Below are 23,764 nucleotides of genomic sequence, written 5' to 3'. Positions count from 1 at the left end.
AAACCCCTGTTCCTAACAAGGCAGTTATCGCCTTCTAAATAAGCCGGCCACATCCGCTCCGCTGACATCCGGCCGGCGAATTTCTGGCTCCGCCCCACGTTCTCTCGTCCCGACGTGCTGTGCGCGGGGTGATAGGTGGGGCGCTAGACTGATAGAAGTCAAAATGGCGGATTACGAAGATCGGGTGTCGGATGAGGAGAAAGTAAGAAGCCTGGGGTGTTTGGGATGTGTTTAGGAACAGAAGAAAAATATTTTTTCTACTCTTGAGTGTACAGAGATTTCTTTCATTGGTTTTATTTTTCTTAGCCGGACTAAGATTCTTGAAACTGAGGAGGTTCGTAAGTTAAGGAGGACCATTTTTGTCGGAAAATTAGTTGACAGGAAAATTTTCTGGTCTTTCTATATTTCTTTTGTTACTCCACTCGAGTGTGTGTTTTTTTCATAAATTAATGGGGCATATGGGGAAACTGCCCTCAGTTTCTGTGAACATTGGGGAAATGTTAATTTTACATTGATATGATTTAACTTTCCGTTTTGTATTTTAATTCCAACAGTTCATCCACTAAATACTGTGGTTCTGATAGTTACTGAGTTTTTGGATTATGTTTCAGTGTTGTCCTTCCTTAAAGGAGGTCAGGACAAAGAATATCATTGTCCTGTGATAAGCCATGTTCATTCTTATTCCTTTGAAAAGACAAATTCTATAAATATATGTTCCTATGAAATATGCCTGGGTTTGCGTCCGAGATAAGTAATTACTGAAGTTGTACTATATTATAGCATTCTTGTTTAAAAATATTGTCCCCTGATATTTCATCTAGTGTATTTAATATGTAAATAAATGAACTTGACATGAAATCCTAACAAAAATATTGACTAGGCTAGCAAGTATTAAAGGTAAGAAATAATTTTGAGAGAGGGAAGATTCCATTATTTTGGAATGTACCACCTTGATATATATTTGTCTCTGTGATTTTAAATAAGCTTCAAAACCTGGATAATTTAGGCTGTTTTTAGATGAAGAAATGATTATATTTGCAAATTGAAATTTTGTCCATTCTTCATTTAAAAGGCTTATTGTTGCACATTCAAGTGTGAATATAGGCAGTTTTTGAGAAAATTGAAAACAATTTGAAATAAATATTTACTTGTGTATATAAGTTCCACTGTTGACCCCATTGAAGCATTTTCGCATATGATTGTGTGTATGTGTGTGTGTATATATATATACACACACATACACACACACACAAACTTTAAAAGCACATATTCCCAGAAACAACGCAGAATTTGTAGATCTAAGTACTTTGATTATTCCAAATGCAAACATGTCTTTTATTCTGTAGAAAACATGCTTATGTAAGTTGTACTATTTTCTCATCTTTATCTCACATGTGGAATAATGGAAAGGATTTTATTTGATCCTATAATGTTATACAAAAGTTGTTAAGGCATAAAAGAAGAGCATGTATCTCTAACAGAAGTTTGTGCTGTAGATAAAGAACGGAAGCATTTGATTTTGAAAAGCAGTATATTCCCTATTAGAACTATTTTATCTTTGCATAATTTCTTCAGTATAAATAGAATTGCTTCTTTCTCATTTCATAGACATTGTCTAAATTTTATCTCACAAAATGCAAAATATTTTATAATATTTTGTAACACTTCCATACCTATAACCTCATTAAATTTGAATTGAGTTGGATACAGATGTTAGCTGTACTGAAGGTGGCAGTTGTACCTTCACATTACAAGTGAACAATACACTTCTTTAAAGGATCAGGGTAACTCGTAATAAACAGTTATTTATAGTTATAAGATTTACTGGAAAATGATGGTCTTATTTGCTTTAGTGTATAAATTTGTTCAGATGCATGCTTAGAAAAGCATAAAAAATGTTTAAATTTTCTTTGTTGTGAATGAGTTCTGGCAGGCTGAGCATACTACGGATGTCCTCCATTAAATAGAATAGAATAGAAATTATTTTCATTGTTTAACTCACAATGAAATTAAGTGCTGTCCACAGTGCACACTACTCACAAGTAAAACCCACAAATAAGAACATTATATACACGCATCCTTTACATTCTGTGTCATCTAACGGGAGACAGGAGGCATGCCTTTTCCATCATGTTATGTAAAATGATGTGCTCTTCCCTATGCAACAGCATTATTGGGGGCAATAAGCTGACTTTGTAATAATGCTGCTTGGGGGGGCTAATAAGCAGGCATATACATAGAATGAAGGCTATTGCTAAGCACATTGGTTTTTGCTTAAATTGTAAGCCGCCCTGAGTCTTCGGAGAAGGGCGGGATATAAATGGGATTAAAATTAAAAATTAAATTATCCAAGATTTGAATGGCCCCAGCTTTTCTGACTTTCTGTAATACATTAAAAACTTGGATCTTCCCCATAGTTTTAGGCCTGAGTATTGGGTGAGCCAGTTTACTATTATGGCTGTTAGCATTTGAATTATGTTCCACGTGCTCTATGTTTTTTTAACTTGTTTTTTATGGTTAAAGTGGTTATTTATTGCTTGCTAATCACTCAGATGCTGTGTTCGGGTGGCCATATAAATCTATATCATTAATAAATACCCTTAATAAAAACAAAAATGATCCAATAAATTAAAATAGAGATAGTACATTTAAAATAGCAATCAGCAAGTTTTGATACCACATATTAGTTTCTAAGATTTATGTTTACACTTAAGCTTCAATCTAATCTACACTAGAAAATATACATAGTCTTAACTATTATGGAAGAACTGGCATAGACAATATATTCTTGATTTTGTGCTTTTTGTGAATACTGTATGTTGTGTGTTCTATTTTATTTGTGCTTTACTGGGAATTAACTACGGAAACTCCTTTCAAGTCTTGCATACAGGGATAAGTATGAGTACCTTCAGGCTTTTTAACCACAAACATACCTCAGGTCTGCCCAAAGCATTTTTAGAAGCCGCCTCCTTACAGAGTTTCTGGTTTGGGTTGTTAATAGAAAAATTATACGCTTGCCTTCAGAAATGTTCCTTGCCTAATTTAATGTTGTCCCTTTGGCTGTTAATTATGAGAGAGTTCTACATGTGCTGTTAGTAAAAAAACAAGTGCACATTTTTCTAATTGCTTTAGTATCCCTTTTCTTACACAGCAGTTCTTTAATATTGGCTGATACAATTACAGTAATCTTTACAGTGATCTCCTGGCTGCACAGAAAAATTGTATACTTTTGTAGACCACACATATCTGTGTGCCAGATACACTGGAGAAATATACTGTTTTTGTAATATTATTTCCTTTAATGCTGCATAAGAATTCTCTGAAATGCCAAGGAATAAGAATGCAAGGTACTTTGACTTAAAAATCACATTTGATTAAATTTAGCTTCTGAAGTTTTATCTTGTGTAGCAAATATGAGAATCATGGTTAGTGGAGAGTTGGCATTTCTTTCCTGAATTTTGCATATTACCGTACTTAGAGATATGGCACCTTTAGTTCATAAATGTTAATTTTAGTCCGCTTCAATAAATACATGAGCAGTGGTTATATAGATGAATGCATATAGAAGGCTGAGAAATCAAGCCAGAGGAAAATAAGATAATGAGAGTTACATTATTAATTATAGCCATTTATACAATATTGCTTCTGATATACATCCTAATATAGTTAATCCTGGAATTACAAATGTTCATCTAGTGACCATTTGAAGTTACAATGGTATTGAAAAAAGTGACATGACCAATTTTCACACTCACAACCGTTGCATCCCCAAGGTCATGTGATCGAAATTTAGGCATTTGGCAACTGGCATGTATTTATGACAGTTGCACTGTCCTGGTGCCATGTTTGTAACCATTTGTAACCTTCAGATATGCAAAAACTAGAAGCAAGATTTGATTATTGGCCACATGATTCACTTAACTGCAGTGATTTGCTTTACAATTGTGGCACAAAAAGTAATAAAATAACTCACTTAATTGCCTTGCTTACCAATGGAAATTTTGGGCTCAATTGTAATCATACGTTGAGGACTACTTGTATTGCATATTGTGAAGTTGCATAAAGACCATTATTCCAACTGATGTACTACAATTCACTGATTTCCTTGTATGTTTCTTCATTCAAAAATGTTACTTTTAAATCACTTATAGCATCCTGAAATGTTCCTTTACTGATCTGAATATTGCTATTTTACTTTTTGAATTATTATGGTTGGTTGTACAGTCAGCCAGATATTTAGACTGGATTTGTCATTTCTTCTGTCCTCAAGTCCTGGGAGAAGCAGATGTTGTTATTTGATTGTATAAAGGTATCATTGCAGGATGTAAACTATTCCAAAAAAAATGCCTTTTGCAATTGACTTGATGGCACTTTTATCAATGCTGGTGGTGTCCAAGTGATGCTCCAGATATTTCGGGATCACACCCAAGGCATCTATTACCATTTGTACTATCTTTGCTTTCTTTTGTCATAGTCATTTTGTTTTTATAGGCAGTTTTGTCAGTTTATAATATTTAATTTAATCTGAATTAATATAGTTTCTACAATAAAAACCAAAACTCTTCTTCATGTAAAACTTTTTGCAAAGTGAAAGAAAATTAATAGATTGAAGTCTTTATGAAAATTACTTAAGTGTAAGTAGCAATGGACAACACTAGCATTTTTATAATATATTCTATATATAATAATTACAAAGATCAGCAAGTATATTTGTAGATATCCATCTTGATAGATTGGGAAATTTATATGATTACCAGAAACTATCAGAACGTATTAATCATGTTTAATCACATTATTATTAATTTATTATTTATTATATTTTTATCCAACCTTTATTACTTTATAAGTAATCAAAGTGGAGAACATTTATAATTATGTGTAAGATTAATATTAATACTTAATATATTAATGAGACGTATCAATATTATTTACTGATTAGCATATTGTCATTGAATAGCAATAATGTGTAGTTACTATGCCATGTATTTCTGTGAATGGTGATGAAAAAAGATAGCTTTTTTTGGACAGACTCAAAGAAGGCTGAAAATGGCAAACAGTTTAATGAGGAAAGTTTCAACTAGTACAACATGTGGAAAAGTACCCAGGCGATGATTTCAAAGAAAACACAAGATATGAGATACTCAGTTCTCATAATAAATGATGATTCTCGACATAACAGAGAATTATTTCCCTGGGAACAGAAGAGATAATAAATATTTAGTACAAATGTACCAAGAAGAGTGAGAAAGGAAACTGGTCAAACTTCGTTGGACTGATGAAGCCTTGTTGGAATTATATTAAAATTATATTCCTTTAGGAATATCTTACAGAACAAGCATTTGCAGAGATTCAGACTGGATTTTATCTGAATTTAAATCTAGCCTGGCTATCTGATCTGTTGAAAGGAATGCATGAAAATGTAAGTGAAAATTTTAATTCAAAAAGTGATCAGTAGAAACTCAAGTGAAACATATGTTTCTATGGTCTAAATGTGGATAAAATACCAAAACAAAACAAAATGCTTTATAGTATTCACGATGACAGAGCATAATTGCAGGGCTAAAAGTAGATCCTGAAACATTAGGTACTGTCACTTGCCATTATTTTTTAATGTAACACAAATATATAGCAAAAATAGAATAGAATAATAACTTTATTGTCACTTTAAATGTACACTGATCGGCATAGATTAAAATGAAATTTCATTGCATTCAGCTCTCAAAGGATCACCACCTCCGATATACACTACATAAATATGACATAAATAAATACAGAATTATGCATATACCTACATATATGACAAGGGACGCGGTGGCTCAGTGGGTTAGGACGCTGAGCTTGTCGATCAGAAGGTCAGCAGTTTGGCGGGTCGAATCCTGAGTGCCGCATAACAGAGTGAGCGCCTGTTACTCGTCCCAACTTCTGCCAACCTAGCAGTTCGAAAGCACGCAAAAATGCAAGTAGAAAAATAGGGACCACTCCGGTGGGAAGGTAACAGCGTTCCGTGCACCTTTGGCATCTAGTCATGCCGGTCACATGACCACGGAGACGTCCTCGGACAAGCGCTGGCTCTTCAGCTTTGAAACGGAGATTTATTTATTTATTTATTTTATTTTATTTTAATTCCATTTATATTTCGCCCTTCTCCGAAGACTCAGGGCGGCTTACAAGCTTAGCAGTAGCCTTCATTCTATGTATATGCCTGCTTATTAGGGCTTTCACACACACCCCAGTGGCATTATTACAAAGTCAGCTTAATTGCCCCCAACAATCTGGGTCCTCATTTTACCTACCTCGGAAGGATGGAAGGCTGAGTCAACCTTGAGCCTGGTGGAATGCGAACCTGCACTAATGATGAGCACTGGCCCCTAGAGTCGGAAACGACTAGCACGCATGTGCGGGGAAATCTTTACTTTTACCTTTTTACATATATGACACAGTGAAGCAACAGTCTAGTTCGGGTTATGTATACATGTACATGGCAAGAAAAATGAATCTTATGAGTTTACCAGACAGATGGCATAGGAAACAAAACTATTACAGACTTGGGTAGTCCTGCTAGAAATTAAATCTATTAAAATTAAATACAATATGTTTCTTGGCTCTGTTCACTTATTTTCATGGTTCTACATGTAGTTTCTTCGCTACACATTTTTTCTTCAATACTGCACATTATTACTATTGTTTTTAGATAGAAGTTAAAAGTATTTGCTAATGGAATATACACCTTTTAATATATTCTTTTCCCATATTTGCATTTGAGATAAAATAAGGAAAGCATTGACTAAAGGACAATTTAACACTTCATGGTCTCCAAGGATTGTGTTGATAGCAATTCTCTGAGTAGACAGATATTGAGCATGATTATAAGAAACAGCATTACAGTAATTTAAAAGGAGGGTTTTCATTGTGTCAATATTGTTTTGTATCCTTGTCGTATTCAGAGATTCTGAGGAAAACTAACTGAGGATTTGATTCTTATGCTATGATTTTCTATTGCATTGGCTGTTAGTATTATTAGACTAAGTAATGTATAATCTGAGTAGCAGTGCTTTAAAGTAATCAGAGTGTCATGATTACTGCTTGCAGGTGCAGTTTCTAATAAAAGATACTGTAGCTTGAAGGAAACTTAACCATCTAGAGCAATGTTCTGGAAAGTGTAGGAAATTTATGAGGTAGGGCTTTTCTTCCCCAAATAGTGATTTTTTAAAGTATTTTTATTTAATTTGTCAATGCTTTGCTGCATCAGTGGTAAAGTAATTTGTAGTCATTGAGGTAACTTAATAACAACAGCATTAGGTTACAGATATTCTTACTATAAAATTAAGAATAAGGTATATCAGCACTGTCAAAAGTCATACAACATACTAAAATATAAAGTAAAGTAGATCAGAAATATATTAACTGGATGTATATGAGAATTGATTCCTAGCGTCTTCGTGTGAGAGAAAAATAAATTGTTATATGAGGTTTGTTAGATATTAGGTACTACTTTCAGTGATATTAAAAAACTGATTTCCATGGATTTGGATAAAAGTATAATGCACATAGATCAATGAAATTCTTGTATACCAAACTGTACAATAAAGCTTTTGAACCTGTAATAAATGACTACAGTCATGGCCGAAATTGTTGGCACCCCAGAATTTTTTCCAGAAAATCAAGTATTTCTCACAGAAAAGTATTGCAGGAACACATGTTTTGCTATACACAGGTTTATTCCCTTTGTGTGTATTGGAACACAACAAAAAAGGGAGGAAAAAAAGCAAATTGGACATAATGTCAAACAAAACTCCAAAAATGGGCTGGACAAAATTATTGGCACCCTTAACTTAATATTTTGTTGCACACCCTTTGGAAAAAATAACTGAAATCAGTCGCTTCCTATAACCATCAGTAAGCTTCTTACACCTCTCACCCAGAATTTTGGACCATTCTTCCTTTGCAAACTGCTCCAGGTCTCTCTTATTGGAAGGGCGCCTTTTCCCAACAGCAATTTTAAGATCTCTCCACAGGTGTTCAATGGGATTCAGATCTGGACTCATTGCTGGCCTCTTCAGAACTCTCCAGCGGTTTCTTGCCATGCATTTCTGGATGCTTTTTGATGTATGTTTGGGGTCATTGTCCTGCTGGAAGACCCAAGATCTCGGACGCAAACCCAGCTTTCTGACATTGGGCTCTACAGTGCGACCCAAAATCCTTTGGTAATCCTCAGATTTCATGATGCCTTGCACACATTCAACCCCAAAACATCATTGAACCTCCACCATATTTCACTGTAGGTACTGTGTTCTTTTCTTTGTAGGCCTCATTTCGTTTTCGTTAAACAGTAGAATGGTGTGCTTTACCAAAAAGCTCTATCTTGGTCTCATCTGTCCACAAGACGTTTTCCCAAAAGGATTTTGGCTTACTCAAGTACATTTTGGCAAACTGTAATCTTGCTTTTTTATTTCTCTGTGTCAGCAGTGGGGTCCTCCTGGGTCTCCTGCCATAGCGTTTCATTTCATTTAAATGTCGACGGATAATTCGCGCTGACATTGATGCTCCCTGAGCCTGCAGGTCAGCTTGCATTCCTTGTTTGGGGCTGCTTATCCACCATCCGGACTATCCTTCGTTGCAACCTTTCATCAATTTTTCTCTTCTGTCCACGACCAGGGAGATTAGCTACAGTGCCATGGGTTGCAAACTTCTTGATAATGTTGTGCACTGTGGACAAAGGCAAATCTAGATCTCTGGAGATGGACTTGTAACCTTGAGATTGTTGATATTTGTCCACAATTTTGGTTCTCGAAATCCTCAGACAGTTCTCTTCTCCTCTTTCTGTTGTCCATGCTTCGTGTGGCACACACAGACACACAATGCAAAGACTAAGTGAACTTCTCTCCTTTTTATCTGCTTTCAGGTGTGATTTTTATATTGCCCACACCTTTTACTTGCCCCAGGTGAGTTTAAAGGAGCATCACATGCTCGAAACAATCTTATTTATCCACAATTTTGAAAGGGTGCCAATAATTTTGTCCAGCCCATTTTTGGAGTTTTGTTTGACATTATGTCCAATTTGCTTTTTTTCCTCCCTTTTTTGTTGTGTTCCAATACACACAAAGGGAATAAATCTGTGTATAGCAAAACATGTGTTCCTGCAATACTTTTCTGTGAGAAATACTTGATTTTCTGGAAAAATTTCGGCCATGACTGTATATAAGTGTATTTCAGCAGTATATATGAAACTATACTTTGTGGGCAACTGAAAAGCTTTATTCATACACATGACTGTTAAAGGTTTAATCAATAAATTCGAATACATCTTTTTTTAAAAAAATCCCATTTATATCCTGCCCTTCTCCGAAGACTCAGGGCGGTTTACAATCTAAAGCACAAATCAATGTGCTTAGCAATATTTCATATAATATTCCAGTTGACACTTTTATGAGGCGTATTATAGAAGAGATGAAAACGAGATTCAGGATTTCTAGTGTGGAACAGTTGAGGGTTTTCCATGGGCTAGAAGAGCATACTTTACTCTTTGGTTTAGTATGTTATGACTCTCCATTCTATTAATAAAGCTAAATACCAATTTAAAAACTGCAGTAAAACTTGACTTACTAAGCTCACATGATATTTTTTTCTATAGGTTCGTATTGCTGCAAAATTTATCACTCATGCCCCCCCAGGGGAATTCAATGAAGTGTTTAATGGTAAGTAAAAGAACAAAAGGTTATTGATGTTTCTCTGTATTGTTGTTAGTAAAAATTTACAGACTCTATTTTGTTTTTGTTATTTATATTCTATTTAATCTGCATTGACTCCTAGTTGTTTAAAATAATAAAACAATATTAAAGCAAAGACACAATGTCAGTAATAATACATTACAATAATAAAAAAGATATTTACCCTACAAACAAATCATCTAGAAAGCCCTATCTTTGCGAGTTTCTAGAAAGCCATTTGATTTAGAGTAATAGAAAATAGCAAATCATTTAAGACTTTTTTAAGTTTTTTTGGTTGGTTAATTGATAATAATACTCAGAAGTTGGGAATATTTTAGGAATCTCACTTGTATATCCTTGGTTCCTCATAAATATCCTTGGTTCCTAAATCCATACAATTACTTGGCAGTGTTCTCTTGTATTTGAAATTTTCCTGAATTTGGTTCTTTTTCATATGCCCACTATATATGGATTTACTTCTATAAAAATATTTGGGTTTTTGTCCTTAGGCAATCTGGAAATATTTTAAGTACCGGTAAACACATTTCTAATGCCATACATTTGCCATTCAACAATTTTTTACTTGAGAGTCACAAGATAGATTCCTCATGTTACACATGCATTGCTACAGTACAAATGTTGTATATTGGTTCTATAATTTTTTTGTAGATCTGGAGTCTAGACAAGAATGCTTACTTCAGCTAGTCTGATCCACATTGCCTTCTCATTATTTTGGAATTTTTCTTACTATTGTTCTATGTCTTTTTCCTGAAGACCTCCCTCACAGTAATAATAATTTTATGCTTAGAACTTTTTTAAAATTGAGAAATCATGAATGGTAATTCTATGAACTTAATAGCTGAGATAAATTTTATTCAGGATTGCCCCATTTTGCCCAATTGATGTTCTTTGCCTTTCTTATGCACTTTTTCAAAATGACCTGTTTTTCTGGCAAGGCATAAAGAATTACTAAGACAGAAATCTATTACAATAGCCTGTAGTTTAGTGCCTGATTGGAAAAAGACTGGTGAAGCTGTATGTGCTTGCAGGTGGCTGAACAATTCAGTTACACCAGTGCAAAGGTATACTGGGAGCTTTTGCCATCAATAGCACATAAAGATAAAACTAAGCTATCCAGGTAAATTTTCATTTTTACCCATTCTGTCATTGGTGTTCTATATGTCTGTCAGTATTTATCAGAAATTTTTGGAATCATAAAAATGCAAAATCTCACATCAGGACACCATGACTCTTACATGCTCATTTTGTGAAATAAAAAACATTAAATTTATTTAAAATTAATAGGCAGAGTATTAATAGTTTTTAGCTTTTTAAAGTTCAGCTCTATTTAAAAATGAATCCATCTTAACATACACATTTATATTTATATTCTTTTTACTGTATATTCTTTAAAACTTAACTGTCAGAGCAGATTTCAGTGAGAGAAATATAATCTTCAAAAAGTATATATGAATCATGTAAACATTCTATGTGGAAGTGATAGTTTTCATATGTAAAGTCTACAGTATTTTCTTTTAACGTCCTTTCTATATTTGTGTTAAATTCTCGTGTTTCTAAGAGAACCTTATCAGTTCCTACTGAGAACATTAGTTCCTGTTGAGAACAATATAGAATACGCTAAGCAACTTTTTATTCAGAGATAAATCTTAATGCCAGTTGACATTGCTTCAAAGCCATAGCATTTTTGCTAACCTATATGAATATTTTCTTTTCCTTAGATGTTCGTTTGCTGCTCAACAATGACAACCTTCTCAGGGAAGGGGCAGCCCAGTAAGTACTATGAAAGTGTAATTGTTTCTGAAATTGTTCTGTTGATGTAAACCTAAAGTTTTAATGTAATTTGTTTTCTTAAGTAGCAAAATATTAATTCAAGACCATAGTTTTATAAATACTTTAAAGAGTGTAGGGTTATGTGCCTATTTTTCTATAGAATCAGAAGCTAATATGTACTTATCTGTTTCTGACAGTGCATTTGCACAGTATAATATGGATCAGTTCACTCCAGTAAAGATAGAAGGATATGATGATCAGGTAAATTGTAATTATTCTTGTCATCTACTGTATTTGCTTATTGAATTTCTCAAGTAATTACATAGTAAAATCTTTCTATAGAAATATGTATGGAATCCTTTTTAAAACTGTATATCATCATGTGGTATTCTCTTAAGAAATAGAAGATTGTTGAAGAACCAGCACATGGAGAACTTTCAGCTTAGATATCTCCTTCAATACTCTTTACAATCTCTTTTTCCCAGTGTCAAATTGAGTATTCATGATAGTGATAACAGTATACTATGGCAGTTTCACATGCTTATAGGTTGCAGCATTTCGAATAAATTGCTGTATGGATGCAGCACTGTCGTAAAGACTGTTCAGGCCTGATGATTAAATTTAAAAGCAGTAACAATAAAATGAGCATAGCAAGATGAGACCTGATAAGAATTATGATAGCAAAGGGGAGGTTTGGTCATACAGTATTAATGTATTATTTATTCAATTTGAGTTGAAAAGGAATAGAATGTTTCATGTTCAAAGAGAAATAAAATCAAGGAATCATATCTAGAAAAATGTATAATCAAACATTGAACAAATTCATTCTTAAGGAAAGAGACACTATGTTCTGAATTTGTTTAGGAATTGGGTTGCAAAGTATTTCTATGAGGTATTTCTTTCAGTAGCAAAGTAGCAAAGAATAATTTATCCCAATAATTGATTACTTTCCAATTCAGAAGCAGAGAAACCGTTGCTTACTTGCTTTTTAAGTTTTTATCTTAGAGCAGGGGTGTCAAACTGCTGGCCCACAGACCGGATGCCTCAGGCTGAAACCGCGCCCACCCCATTGCCGGCAATGGGGAAAAAGTTGCAACATGTCATGTGACGTTGCGAGTTTGACACTCCTGTCTTAGAGGATCATAAAAATTAATCTGTTACAGAGATAGTAGGAATTAAATACCAATCCTGTTTTCAACAATAGCAATTTCTGCCTGGTGTGTCACAGTAAATTATGTCTTCCTTTGAATAATCTGTAGAATTTCAGATATTTTCAAGCAGTACAATCTCTACTTTATTTTTAAGGTTTATGTGAAGCAGGTGACAAATTTGTTGTGGTTTTTTTTTCTGTTAGGTCTTAATCACAGAACATGGTGACCTTGGTAACAGTCGATTTTTAGACCCAAGGAACAAAATTTCCTTTAAATTTGATCATTTGAGGAAGGAAGGAAGCGATCCTCAGCCAGAAGACATAGATACATCACTAAAGTCCTGGAGGGATGCCTGTGACAATGCATTAAGAGCTTATGTAAAAGATCATTATCCACATGGATTTAGTACTGTTAAGTATATGCCTCTTCCTATGCTAAAACCTTATCTTTATATTAATTATTGTAAAAAAGCATTTTGACTGATAGAATCAGAGTTATTAATTTTTCAAAGTTGGAATCAGCTATATCAAAATATATTCATTTATAAATTAACTCATAGAGCAAAGACATATATCTTTTTCCAGGGAAGGGCTACGTATGCTGATACAGGAAAGTTTCCCACCCATCTTACATAACAGCTAAGGACAATTGGATTTGCAGTGCTTTTATTTTTTATCAATGTAATTATTTTTCTTTGAATAGGTTTATAGTAAAACTATAGATGGACAGCCAACAGTTATAGCTTGCATTGAGAGTCACCAGTTTCAACCCAAAAACTTTTGGTAAGCATGTCTCTAATTCTTTAATCTATACTCAGCATACAACTCTCCTTATTATTTAAAAAAACCTATATGCTTTCAATTAATTGCCCATATTCCTTAGAATCTTAAATTTCTCAGAGGAAGTTCCTCTTTTGGGGGTGTCATATATGAAATTATATTAAATAAATATTTGTCCTACAACCATAATTGAACCCACAATTTAGATTGTAAGTCATAAAGTGGGTCACATGACCATGCCAGATTTTACAACTTTTTTGTGGTGGTAGTTAAGCAAACATGGCAGTTGTAAAGCAAATATGGAGATTAAGCAAACCTATTGTTTGATATAGGGTATTTTTTGCCAGAAATCACAAGGGCGTAAAGCATGGTTAGATAACTGCGGGATGCTGCAAACACTTCTAAATGCAGGCCAGTTGCCGAGTGCCCAAAATGCGGTCATGGGAAGGGAGATGTCAGAACTTGGAATCTGGGATGTAAGTAGCTTTTGGAGTGGGTCTGTTGTAACTTCAGATAGTTGCTAGGTGACAGGTCATAAGTCGACTATCTGTATATACACATCAAAGTGCAAATGATATCCGTAAGGGATGGGTATTTAGAATTACTGAAAAATGGGGAGGATAATTTAATTCTGATCCACTTAACTTGGAATTTGCATTAAAAGAAAGATTCTATTGGCTGAATACACTCATCTCTCCTATCTCTAATGATCCAGGTAACAAATCATTATCTTGTAATGGTAAACATGTACCTCCAGCATAGTTTCGACAGTTACTTCTAAAAGCTTGAGTCAATATTGTAGAAGTTTGTGAAGTATGCAAGTTGTAGTCAAAAATATGTATAGAGTAGGGGTGTCGTGACGTATCGTGACTTTTTCCCTCTTGCCAGAGCTGGGGTGGGTGCGACTTCCACGTGACGCATCCAGCCTGCAGGCCAGCAGTTTGACACCCCTGGTATAGAGTATCAAGATTGCATATTCCTGTGCAAATGAATGGTATTTGCCTTTTCAAAATTCTCTCTGTTAAGAGGCAAAATTAAATACAGATAATCCTCATTTAGCAACTGCCTCATTTAGTGACTACAGTTACAGTGGTACAGATAAGTCATTGAATATTGATTCAAAAAGAGCACATATGTGTTCTTTGATGCCTGTTTTATTGTAATAGAAACAACTGCCAGTCTTTATAAGAGGATCGACAGACTCTGAATAATTCTTATATGATTATATTTTAAATAGTAGGCATTATGACACTTTCTGGTACCTGAATAGATAAATAATGCAATTTAAAAATTTTATTTTTTTTATTTTTATTTTAATTCCATTTATATCCCGCCCTTCTCCGAAGACTCAGGGCGGCTTACAAGCTTAGCATTAGCCTTCATTCTATGTATATGCCTGCTTATTAGGGCTTTCACACACACCCCAGCGGTGTGTGTGAAATAGCCATAAACTTATGACTTCACCAAGTCTCATCGCTTTGGAGGCATTTAAAATTATTTTTCAGCCCTACCTGTGCTATTTTAGGGCAAAGAGCTTGCTACAGTAAATGTGTAGACTCTAGGAAACACTACATTGAAAGGAATAGTATTAACCTGAAAACCATTTAGAGGGAATAATTTTCAACCCATTCCCTCCATTCCTATAAATAATTGTAGTTTCTGTTTTTGGTAGGAATGGACGCTGGAGATCAGAGTGGAAATTTACCATCACTCCACCTACAGCTCAAGTGATTGCAGTGCTCAAGATCCAGGTTTGTTAAGCTATACAGAAAATGTACCAATAACCACCTTCTAAAATTTGATTCTCTCAAATAGGAAATTACATGTCTTATCTGCTGGAATTGGTTATGTCTAGTTTAATGAAAAGAACTAGAAGTGACATGATAGCAATGTTCCAATATCTCAGGGGTTGCCACAAAGAGGGAGTCAAGCTATTCTCCAAAGCACCTGAGAGTAGGACAAGAAGCAATGGGTGGAAACTAATCGAGAGAAGCAACCTAGAATTAAGGAGAACTTTCTTGACAGTTAGAACAATTAATCATTGGAACAACTTGCCTCCAGAAGTTGTGAATGCTCCAACACTGGACGTTTTTAAGAAGAGATTGGACAGTCTGAAATGGTATAGGGCAGGGGTCAGCAACCTGAAACAGTGAAAGAGCCACTCGGAACCGGTGCCCTCAAAAAAGGAAAAACTGGGAGCTGCAAAAAAATGTGTGCACATGCGCATACATGTGCGCATGCGCAGAACAGGGTTTGACTAAAGAGTGGAGCCAAGGCGAGATATGCACCTACCCTGCATATTTGAATTGATTGGTTGAACTTTTTTAGTCCCACTTTTTTTTTTTTTTTGGACTGCACATGGCAGAGGACTGGGAGCCGCAGGAGATGGCTGACAGAGCCGCATGTTGCAGACCTGTGGTATAGGGTTTCCTGCCTGAACAGGGGGTTGGACTAGAAGACCTCTAAGGTCCTTTCCAATTCTGTTATTCTGTTCTATTCTGTACCTTAAGGACAAGATTCTTTTAGGCTTGTGTAAACAGTGGGTGCAACACCTTAAAATATGCCACTATTTCTATTTTAGTATCAGGTTAAAACTAATGAATTCTAAGGCCTCTTCTAAAACTTAATGTTATTCAGCCTTATTAATATTAGTTAACAAGATAAAGGCTTTCTATTAGGAAAGTCTTATACAATGAGCTGTTTGAAAGATTTAAAGCATAATGTGCATTTCCTTCTATTGGCTTGATAATATACAACTGGTTATTGCTCATCACAGCTTTCTTGCATGGCTTCATTAGCTATACCACAAAGCCTTTCTCACTGCTATAAATTTGTTATTGCTTACCTAGCATTATTTAGAAATGGTGCAGTACATTTAAAGATAGTAATATCCTTAGGAAATAAATTTGGTTTGTGCTTTCTTATTGCTATAATGATGTTTTATATAAATTAAGATAGTTGCACAGTATGGATTTGTGTAACTTATGTAGAATTTAATTGAATAGTTATAAATAATGAGCAAATTTTTAAAAGTGCATTCAGTATAAATTAATGAGCATTTTTGAAAAGGTAATTTATTTTTTTTAAGTAAAAATATCCTATATCAGTGGTATGCAAACTTGAAACAAGACCATTGTGCTTTGTCAAAACTTGATCAGAAGCATCAAGGAAAAGGTTTTTCTCTTTAAATTAGGAAAGAAGGCTTTGTCCCTGTACAATATTTAGTACAAAGCATTTAAATCCTCAATGGTTTCATTTTAATATAGGTGCATTATTACGAAGATGGTAATGTGCAGCTGGTTAGCCACAAAGACATACAGGAGTCTGTAGCAGTTTTGGTAAGTGAGGAAATTTACTTAATTTATCATTATTTTTCTGTCTTTATTACATGCAATTCTCCTTTCAAAGATATGAATCTTCATGAAGTAGTTATTCAGTAGTGGATAGTATTTTGCTTAGGGAGAAACTTCTGTGAAAGATATACTTTACTCCAGAATGTAAAGTAATTTCTGCATTTCAGAAGTGACTTCTCTTTCCATCAGAGAATTAAACCTTTGTTTATTACAGCACATAAACAAAGAATACTCTATACCAGGGGTCTGGCTGAGGAATTCTGGTAGCTGAAGTCCACAAGTCTTAAAGTTGTCAAGGTTGCAGACCTCTGCTCTATACAGATAGTCTTTGACTTATAATCATTTGTTTAATGACAATTCAAAGTTATAACAGCACTGAAAATGTGACTTATGACCAGTTTTCACTCTTATGACCATTGCATTCCCATACTCACGTGATCAAATTTGGGTGCTTGGAATTGGCATGCATTTACAATGGGTGCAGCAACCCAGTGCCCTGGGATTGTTATTTGTAACCTTCTTAGGTAGCTACTGACAAGCAAAGTCAATAGGGAAAGCCAGATTTGCTTAACAACCACAGGGTTCATTTAACTATAGTGATTCACTTAACAACCATGGCAAAAAAGTTTGTTGAATGGGATTTGAGTCACGTAACAGCTGCCTTGCTTAGCAATAGAAATTTTGGGCTCAGTTGTGGTCATAAGTCAAAACTGCCTGTTATCAAAAACTGTTGGTTTTCCAGGTGCCCCCCACCATTGAGTCTGCAATGATAAAATCTATGTGTGTAGGCTTTTTCAGTAGATGAAATATTATATTGTCAATTTATCAGCCTTTATGGAATCAGGGTTTAAACAATGGTGTGTCTATCATTAAATTATATTGGACACCTTTCCTGTATTTGCGAACAGGCCTTTTTCAGGTGAGAATGTATTGTGGATACCGACTATCTTGTAGATTTCTCCAGTTTATGTGGTACTCATATTTTTGGTAAATGCTAAAAGAGACATCAAATAAGTATTTTCAGAAAAGCTAAGAAAAAGAGAATTTTAACAGCAACTGCACTTGTATCATGAACATATCTTTTGAAAAAAGTATTACTGCAAAATAATAATAAGGCAGTCAGAAACATGTTAATAAAGGCATACTTGATGATTTGATAGTGTATTGATGGTGATCATTGTGTCAACGGGTGAGAGGGTGGCACGCTGGTTACCCAATGTGGTTTTTATTTTATTTAACGTATGACATCTACAGAGGTCACACAGTCACTGATGACAATACAACCTGATGTGTTATTATGTAGCTATAATGATAAAATATCCCCATTTAAATTGCCTTGAGCTCTTGAAGAAACATTAGAATAAGAAAACATTTCAAAACACACTAATGGGCTTACAGCCACATTAAACAATTGATTTCAGTTTATACAGCATTTCCTTCCTATCTGCTGCTACAGGATACCTGAACTAGAACAATTAGAACAAGCTAGATTTATAAATTTATTTATTTATTTATTTATTTATTTATTTATTTATTTATTCGGTTTATATACCGCCCTATTCCCAAAGGACTCAGGGCGGTTTACAAGGCAAAATTTAAAAACAATCCAATATAAAATTAAAATAAATTAAATTAAGTCTAGCCACAAAAATTAAATCACAATTTAAAAACATTAAACCCCTCAGTCCAGACCAGATAGCTCAAAGAGCCAGGTTTTTAGGTCCCGGCGAAATGAACGAAGGTCGGGGGCAGTCCGGAGTTCCGTTGGCAGTTGATTCCATAGGGCAGGCGCGCCCACAGAGAACGCCCTCCCCCTGTGGATCGCCCGTCGGCAATCCTTGACCAGCGGTACCCTGAGGAGGCCCTCCCTGTGGGAGCGCACAGGACAATGGGAAATTGACGCTGGCAGCAGGTGCTCCCTTAGATAATCCGGGCCCATGCCATTTAGGGCTTTATAGGTCATCACCAGCACCTTGAATCTCACCCAGAGGGCAACTGGAAGCCAATGCAGCTCGCGGAGAAGAGGTGTTACATGGGAGTATCGGGAGACTCCCATTACAACTCGTGCGGCTGCATTCTGCACCAGTTGAAGCCTCCGAGTGGTCCTCAGGGGCAGCCCCATGTAGAGAGCATTGCAGTAGTCTAGCCGGGAGGTCACGAGCGCATGGGTGACTGTGCGTAGGGCATCTCGGTCCAGATAGGGCCGTAACTGGCGCACCAGGCGAACCTGGGCAAAAGCTCCCCTGGCCACGGCTCCTATATGATCTTCAAAACTGAGCCATGAATCCAGGAGGACACCCAAGTTGCAGGCCCTATCAACGGGGGGTAACACCTCACCCCCCATAGTTAAGGATGGAAAAGATTGGTTAGTCTGAGATGCCGGTATACACAGCCACTCAGTTTTGGCAGGATTGAGATAAATTGATAAATATTCTGTGAGAAATTGACAAAAATGGTTTTCATCTAGAGTCTCTTACCAAATACAAATCTATTATTTAATAATGATTTAAAAATTCTGCAGTACACTTCAGTCCAAACTAAATTTACAATTTTCATCCAAAACCTAAGGCCTGAGGCAGCAAGTTCAGTTCAAAATTTAGGAATATGTATTCATTATCCCCAATGCTTTTTTGTAAAAGAAAAAGGTGCCGGAACTCTCACATGTCATACAACCCGCCTTGCCTACCCTACAAGGTTCCATCCAAAAAAGGTGCCGGAACCCCGTTCTGAGCGTTCTATGACAAAAAAAGCCCTGATTATCCCATAAAGTTGAAAATAAAACATTAAAACATCCTTTTTTGTTTATTAGTTTTATTCATTTATATGAAATGTCAAATGTGAAAACAAATAGTAAGGGACAACAATAGAGAAAGGGAAAACAAGGTGTGAAGAAAGATGGGAAGAAACAAGGCATTGACTTCCAACTCTGTTGCAGTAAAATCAGACATTAAAATCAAATCTCAGCTTTTTACATTTCTATAGTAATATGCACTAGCAATTTCTGTATCGGCAAATCAGTCTAATCAGTAAAACCCAAAATCACAATATCATTTTTCCCCCTGAAGCACAAAATCCAGAAGTGGTTTCCAAGATTTTCTTTTATCAGCACAGTCAATTTGGCCATCTCTGCTAATTCCATCAGCTAAAACTTAAAAAAATCCTGAAGAATCATACAATGTAAAAGACTAATGTTTACATTCTGTTTTTTTAGAACGATGTCCAAACAGCAAAAGAATTTATTAAAATCATAGAACAGGCAGAAAATGAGTATCAGGTAAGATAAAATGAATATTTTTCTTATTAATATTATAAAAATGTATTTTCAATCACACCCTATTTCTTTTGGAGTTCTCTGTTAAGCGAGGACATGGAACTTAATTTTTGTCCCCAGTGGGTACAATTACTACAGTAAGCAACAGTATGTACTACAACAATTGACACATACAACAATCACACAAATTGACTCAAAGTTTCAATATAGCTGTCCTTTAATACAGGCCTCAAGTCTGGTACAGTTAATTAGAGCTGCATCTTGCCGATCAACATGAGTTTTCCAAATAAAATAAACAGGTTATCTAAATTATGGGGCTTTGTAATTTAATTCTTTTTTAATATTTGTATTACTGTTTTTTCGGGAGATAGGGCGGCATATAAGTCCCATAAATAAATAAATAAATAAATAAATAAATAAATAAATAAATAAATAAATAAATAATCATACTTATTTCACTCATCACACCCAATTCCAGTTCATTAAAAATACCAGTCCTAAAACTTAGTGAAGCTATGTTGGATTGTGTCTCCAAATATTTGGTAATGTTATCTTTAATAGTAATTCCCACTGTCATCTCTGAAATTAATATTAAGTTGACAGATCTATAATTTCTTGGATCTCCCTGTAGGCCTTTCTTAAAAATTGAAGTTACATTGGCAATTTTCCAGTCTTCAACTATAGAAGGCTGAGTGTAAAGACAGGTTGCATATGTTAGTTGAAGATGCACACTGTCGGCTTCAAGTTCCTTAATACCTTTTGGGTTGAAGGATTATCATCAGGGCTGGTGATTTGTTGATGCACAAGTTGTCAGTAAGGCTTAGCAGTTCTTATTGCTGCTCTTCTGTACCAGCCTACTACCGGCCCTGCAGATAAGGCAGGGACAACCCCTTTACAAGAAGGCAAGAGGCTGGAACTAAGCCTGCCAAATTTATGGACACAAAAGCAAACAGAGCAAAAACAAGACACAAACCATGAAACAGGAGCTATTCAAACGGTTGCCTTCAGCAAACCAGCCCTCCCACGCATTCCCCTTTTAAATAGTTCAGGGCGTGGCTTCTCTCTGCCTCCTTCCGAGGTGCCCCATTGCCTTCCTCTGTTTACTCCTGATTGACTGCCTCCTGCGTCGGGCATCCTTGAACAGGGCCAGCTGTGGGTCATCTTCATCCACGCTGTCAGGCTCACACAGCTGGGTCTGCGTCGTAACCAGGTGGGAGGGGCCTGGCTGAGGGCTCTCATCAGCAAGCTCTCCAACACCCTCAGCAAGCTCTCCAACACCCCCCTCCTCCTCCTCTGAATCGTCCGACCCAACTGCCAAACCCACAGGCTGACCCTGAATCACAACAGCTGCTATATGGCTCAGTTCATCTAATTCCCTTCCTGAGAACAGGGCTTGGAGATCTTCTCTAAGTTCTGTGCTTGAAGATGGAAGCAAGTAATTGCTTCTGGGCAATTTTCTTTTCTCTTCTTAACATACCTCAGTCATTTGATTGGATGATTTCAGGTGACAGTTCTTCAGAAAAAGAAAATTTACCATGCCATCCATAGGTTAATTTTTCTCAATTCAGGCAGAAGCACTCTGCCCCTCTTGGAGAACGGGATTATTTGGAAGGGTATTTACCAGCACTCATTTTTCTGCATGGGGAAATGATCTATCTAAGCAGAGCATGCACTGAGGAAGTAAAGAGAATGTACTTTTGTCTTGCTTTAACTAATCTGGCAATGTGCATAGAAGAATGGCTTAACATCTGTTAGTGGTTAATCAGTATACATTATAAATATGTACATTTGACATTCTAATCTCTGAATTATTTGCAGACAGCAATCAGTGAAAATTATCAGACAATGTCAGATACGACATTCAAAGCCTTGCGTCGCCAGCTACCAGTCACCCGTACTAAAATTGACTGGAACAAAATTCTCAGCTACAAGATCGGCAAAGAAATGCAGAATGCCTAAGAGCAAAGATGCTGTGGGAAATAATAGCATGCAAAATAAACAGAGCAAATATGGTCCTTTGCCAAGTAGGTGGGCTTCCTGAAATTGGCATTTGTCTCAGGCTTTTGGCGTTAACAGGTTTTATAGCCTTATAAAGGACTGTTACAGACATAACATTTTGTTTGTGTATATTCCTGCCTTGAAAACATCTGGTGTAAGTTACAGTGCATTTCCTAGTAGGCTTACTTAATATAGCCACCCTGGGATAAGTACTATCAGTCCTTGTAATTTGCTAAAAAGTGTCTTCGCTAAAAGAGTCTTTCTAGAAATGCAGGCTGGTAATAATATTGGACTTACAGTCCCGTACTTTTGCCAGCACAGGTATTAAATGCAGTTCAATAGAAATGCTGGCAGCTTTATGGTGTTGCTTTACACCAGATACAACGTTTCCTTGCTTGTCTCCCCTAAAAGCTGCCAATCACCAACTAGCAATATCTTCTAGGCTTACCTTTTTCATGTTTGCAAAGTGTTTATAAGACTCCTCCTAGAAATGCCAAGAAGGCCAGGTCTTATTAAATGCTGTTTGCGGGGGGGGGGGGGGGGGGATGGTTGTTTTTGTTTTTTAAATCCAAAGACTTGAGCCTCATTTTCTTCGAGTAAACTATTTTTCTCATTTGTATTCCTGGAAGTACAGTTAATATAAATGTCTGCATTTTTACAGGATGGGTCCTCCATTTTTCTTAATACATGTCTGCTGCTCAGATACATGTTTAGGTGGAGAAGAAATTACAAAAATAAAATGCTGTAAATGTTTAAATATTGGATTTATTGTGCTTTAATGCTTTGTGGCAAGCTGATGGTATTTTCATCAGAAATGTATGAATGAACATGTCGAAGTGAGTCAATAAAATATTTGCACCAAGGCATATTTTGGAGTTTCTTGTTTATGTTTACTTGGAGAAATTTGGAAATTTAACATTATTTTAAATTGGAACTAATTAAATCATAGATTATACAGAATACTCCTCCTTTGGAGAGCAAAGCAAAAAATATTTAAGTGTTTTACTTCAGATTATTTCTTTGCTGTTTTTAAATTGTATTTCTCCCTACGTATGCAAGATTTGTTAGCTATAACTCGTTACAATATTGCTTAAAATTCTGTCTTGTTCACAAACTATAAAGAATGATGGTAGGCTTAGATATTAAGCTATTTTACTTACTCTTATAGGCAGGTGAAACAAAATGGGAACAAATAAGTTGCAAGCTGCAGAATGCAGCTTAGATACATTGGCTGTTATCTCAGCAGTTTATAAGGTTTGGATAATACAACTGTTGTTTCTTTTTTCTTTCCCCTACCCCGGAATGTATGTATCTATGGCCTTTAAAAATAGTCATAGGATGACTAAAACTATACCTTATTGAAACAGGCAATATTAACAGCATCTTCCAAGTCTGTGTTTTCCTTTTTTCTCTCTCTCTCATATTCCAGGATAGCTTTTTAGTTCTTAAATTAAAACTGGCTCAATTGATTTTGAATTGGTAAAGCTTCTAGTCCCAGTATCGGTGAGGGTGAAGAGAGGCAAAAAAGATGTTAATCACACTATCCATGACTTTTTGAAGGTCATAAATCACCTCAGCATACATGTGATTCAGGAGATCAGAATGAGAGATTATTAGGCATATACTAAAGGCTCTTCATTGTTCCCACAAAATAAAAATGAGATGGCATGCTATCTGACATATCAGGTTCACAGATTTTAGGTAGAATCTCTGA

General features: G+C 35.6%; 1 protein-coding gene across 2 annotated transcripts; it reads left to right on the top strand.

Annotated features, from left to right (window-relative positions):
* The first annotated feature begins 143 nt into the window (after nucleotides 1-143).
* CAPZA1 (capping actin protein of muscle Z-line subunit alpha 1) lies at nucleotides 144-22,916 on the top strand. 2 transcript variants are annotated; one of them, XM_081325710.1, is made up of 10 exons: nucleotides 144-202; nucleotides 9,632-9,695; nucleotides 11,447-11,498; nucleotides 11,696-11,759; nucleotides 12,853-13,059; nucleotides 13,352-13,431; nucleotides 15,101-15,179; nucleotides 16,695-16,766; nucleotides 19,993-20,055; nucleotides 21,871-22,916. In XM_081325710.1, exons 1-10 carry the CDS (start codon nucleotides 164-166, stop codon nucleotides 22,009-22,011), a joined length of 861 nt encoding a protein of 286 aa, XP_081181836.1. In that variant the 5' UTR covers nucleotides 144-163; the 3' UTR covers nucleotides 22,012-22,916. The 2 variants fall into 2 exon arrangements, with proteins under 2 accessions (XP_081181836.1, XP_081181837.1); XM_081325711.1 differs by lacking the exon at nucleotides 144-202 and adding an exon at nucleotides 5,152-5,419.
* The last annotated feature ends 848 nt before the right edge of the window (nucleotides 22,917-23,764 follow it).

The sequence above is a fragment of the Vipera berus genome (assembly GCF_964194415.1).
Source record: "Vipera berus genome assembly, chromosome: 3".
In the NCBI taxonomy this organism is placed as follows: domain Eukaryota; kingdom Metazoa; phylum Chordata; class Lepidosauria; order Squamata; family Viperidae; genus Vipera; species Vipera berus.
This window is presented reverse-complemented; position numbering and strand designations above follow the sequence as displayed.

Coding starts and splice junctions, on each gene's coding strand:
- CAPZA1 (XM_081325710.1), top strand. CDS start 164: ATGGCGGATTACGAAGATCGGGTGTCGGATGAGGAGAAA. Junction 9,696..11,446: donor ATTCAATGAAGTGTTTAATG/GTAAGTAAAAGA, acceptor TCTTTTCCTTAG/ATGTTCGTTTGCTGCTCAAC. Junction 20,056..21,870: donor AGGCAGAAAATGAGTATCAG/GTAAGATAAAAT, acceptor AATTATTTGCAG/ACAGCAATCAGTGAAAATTA.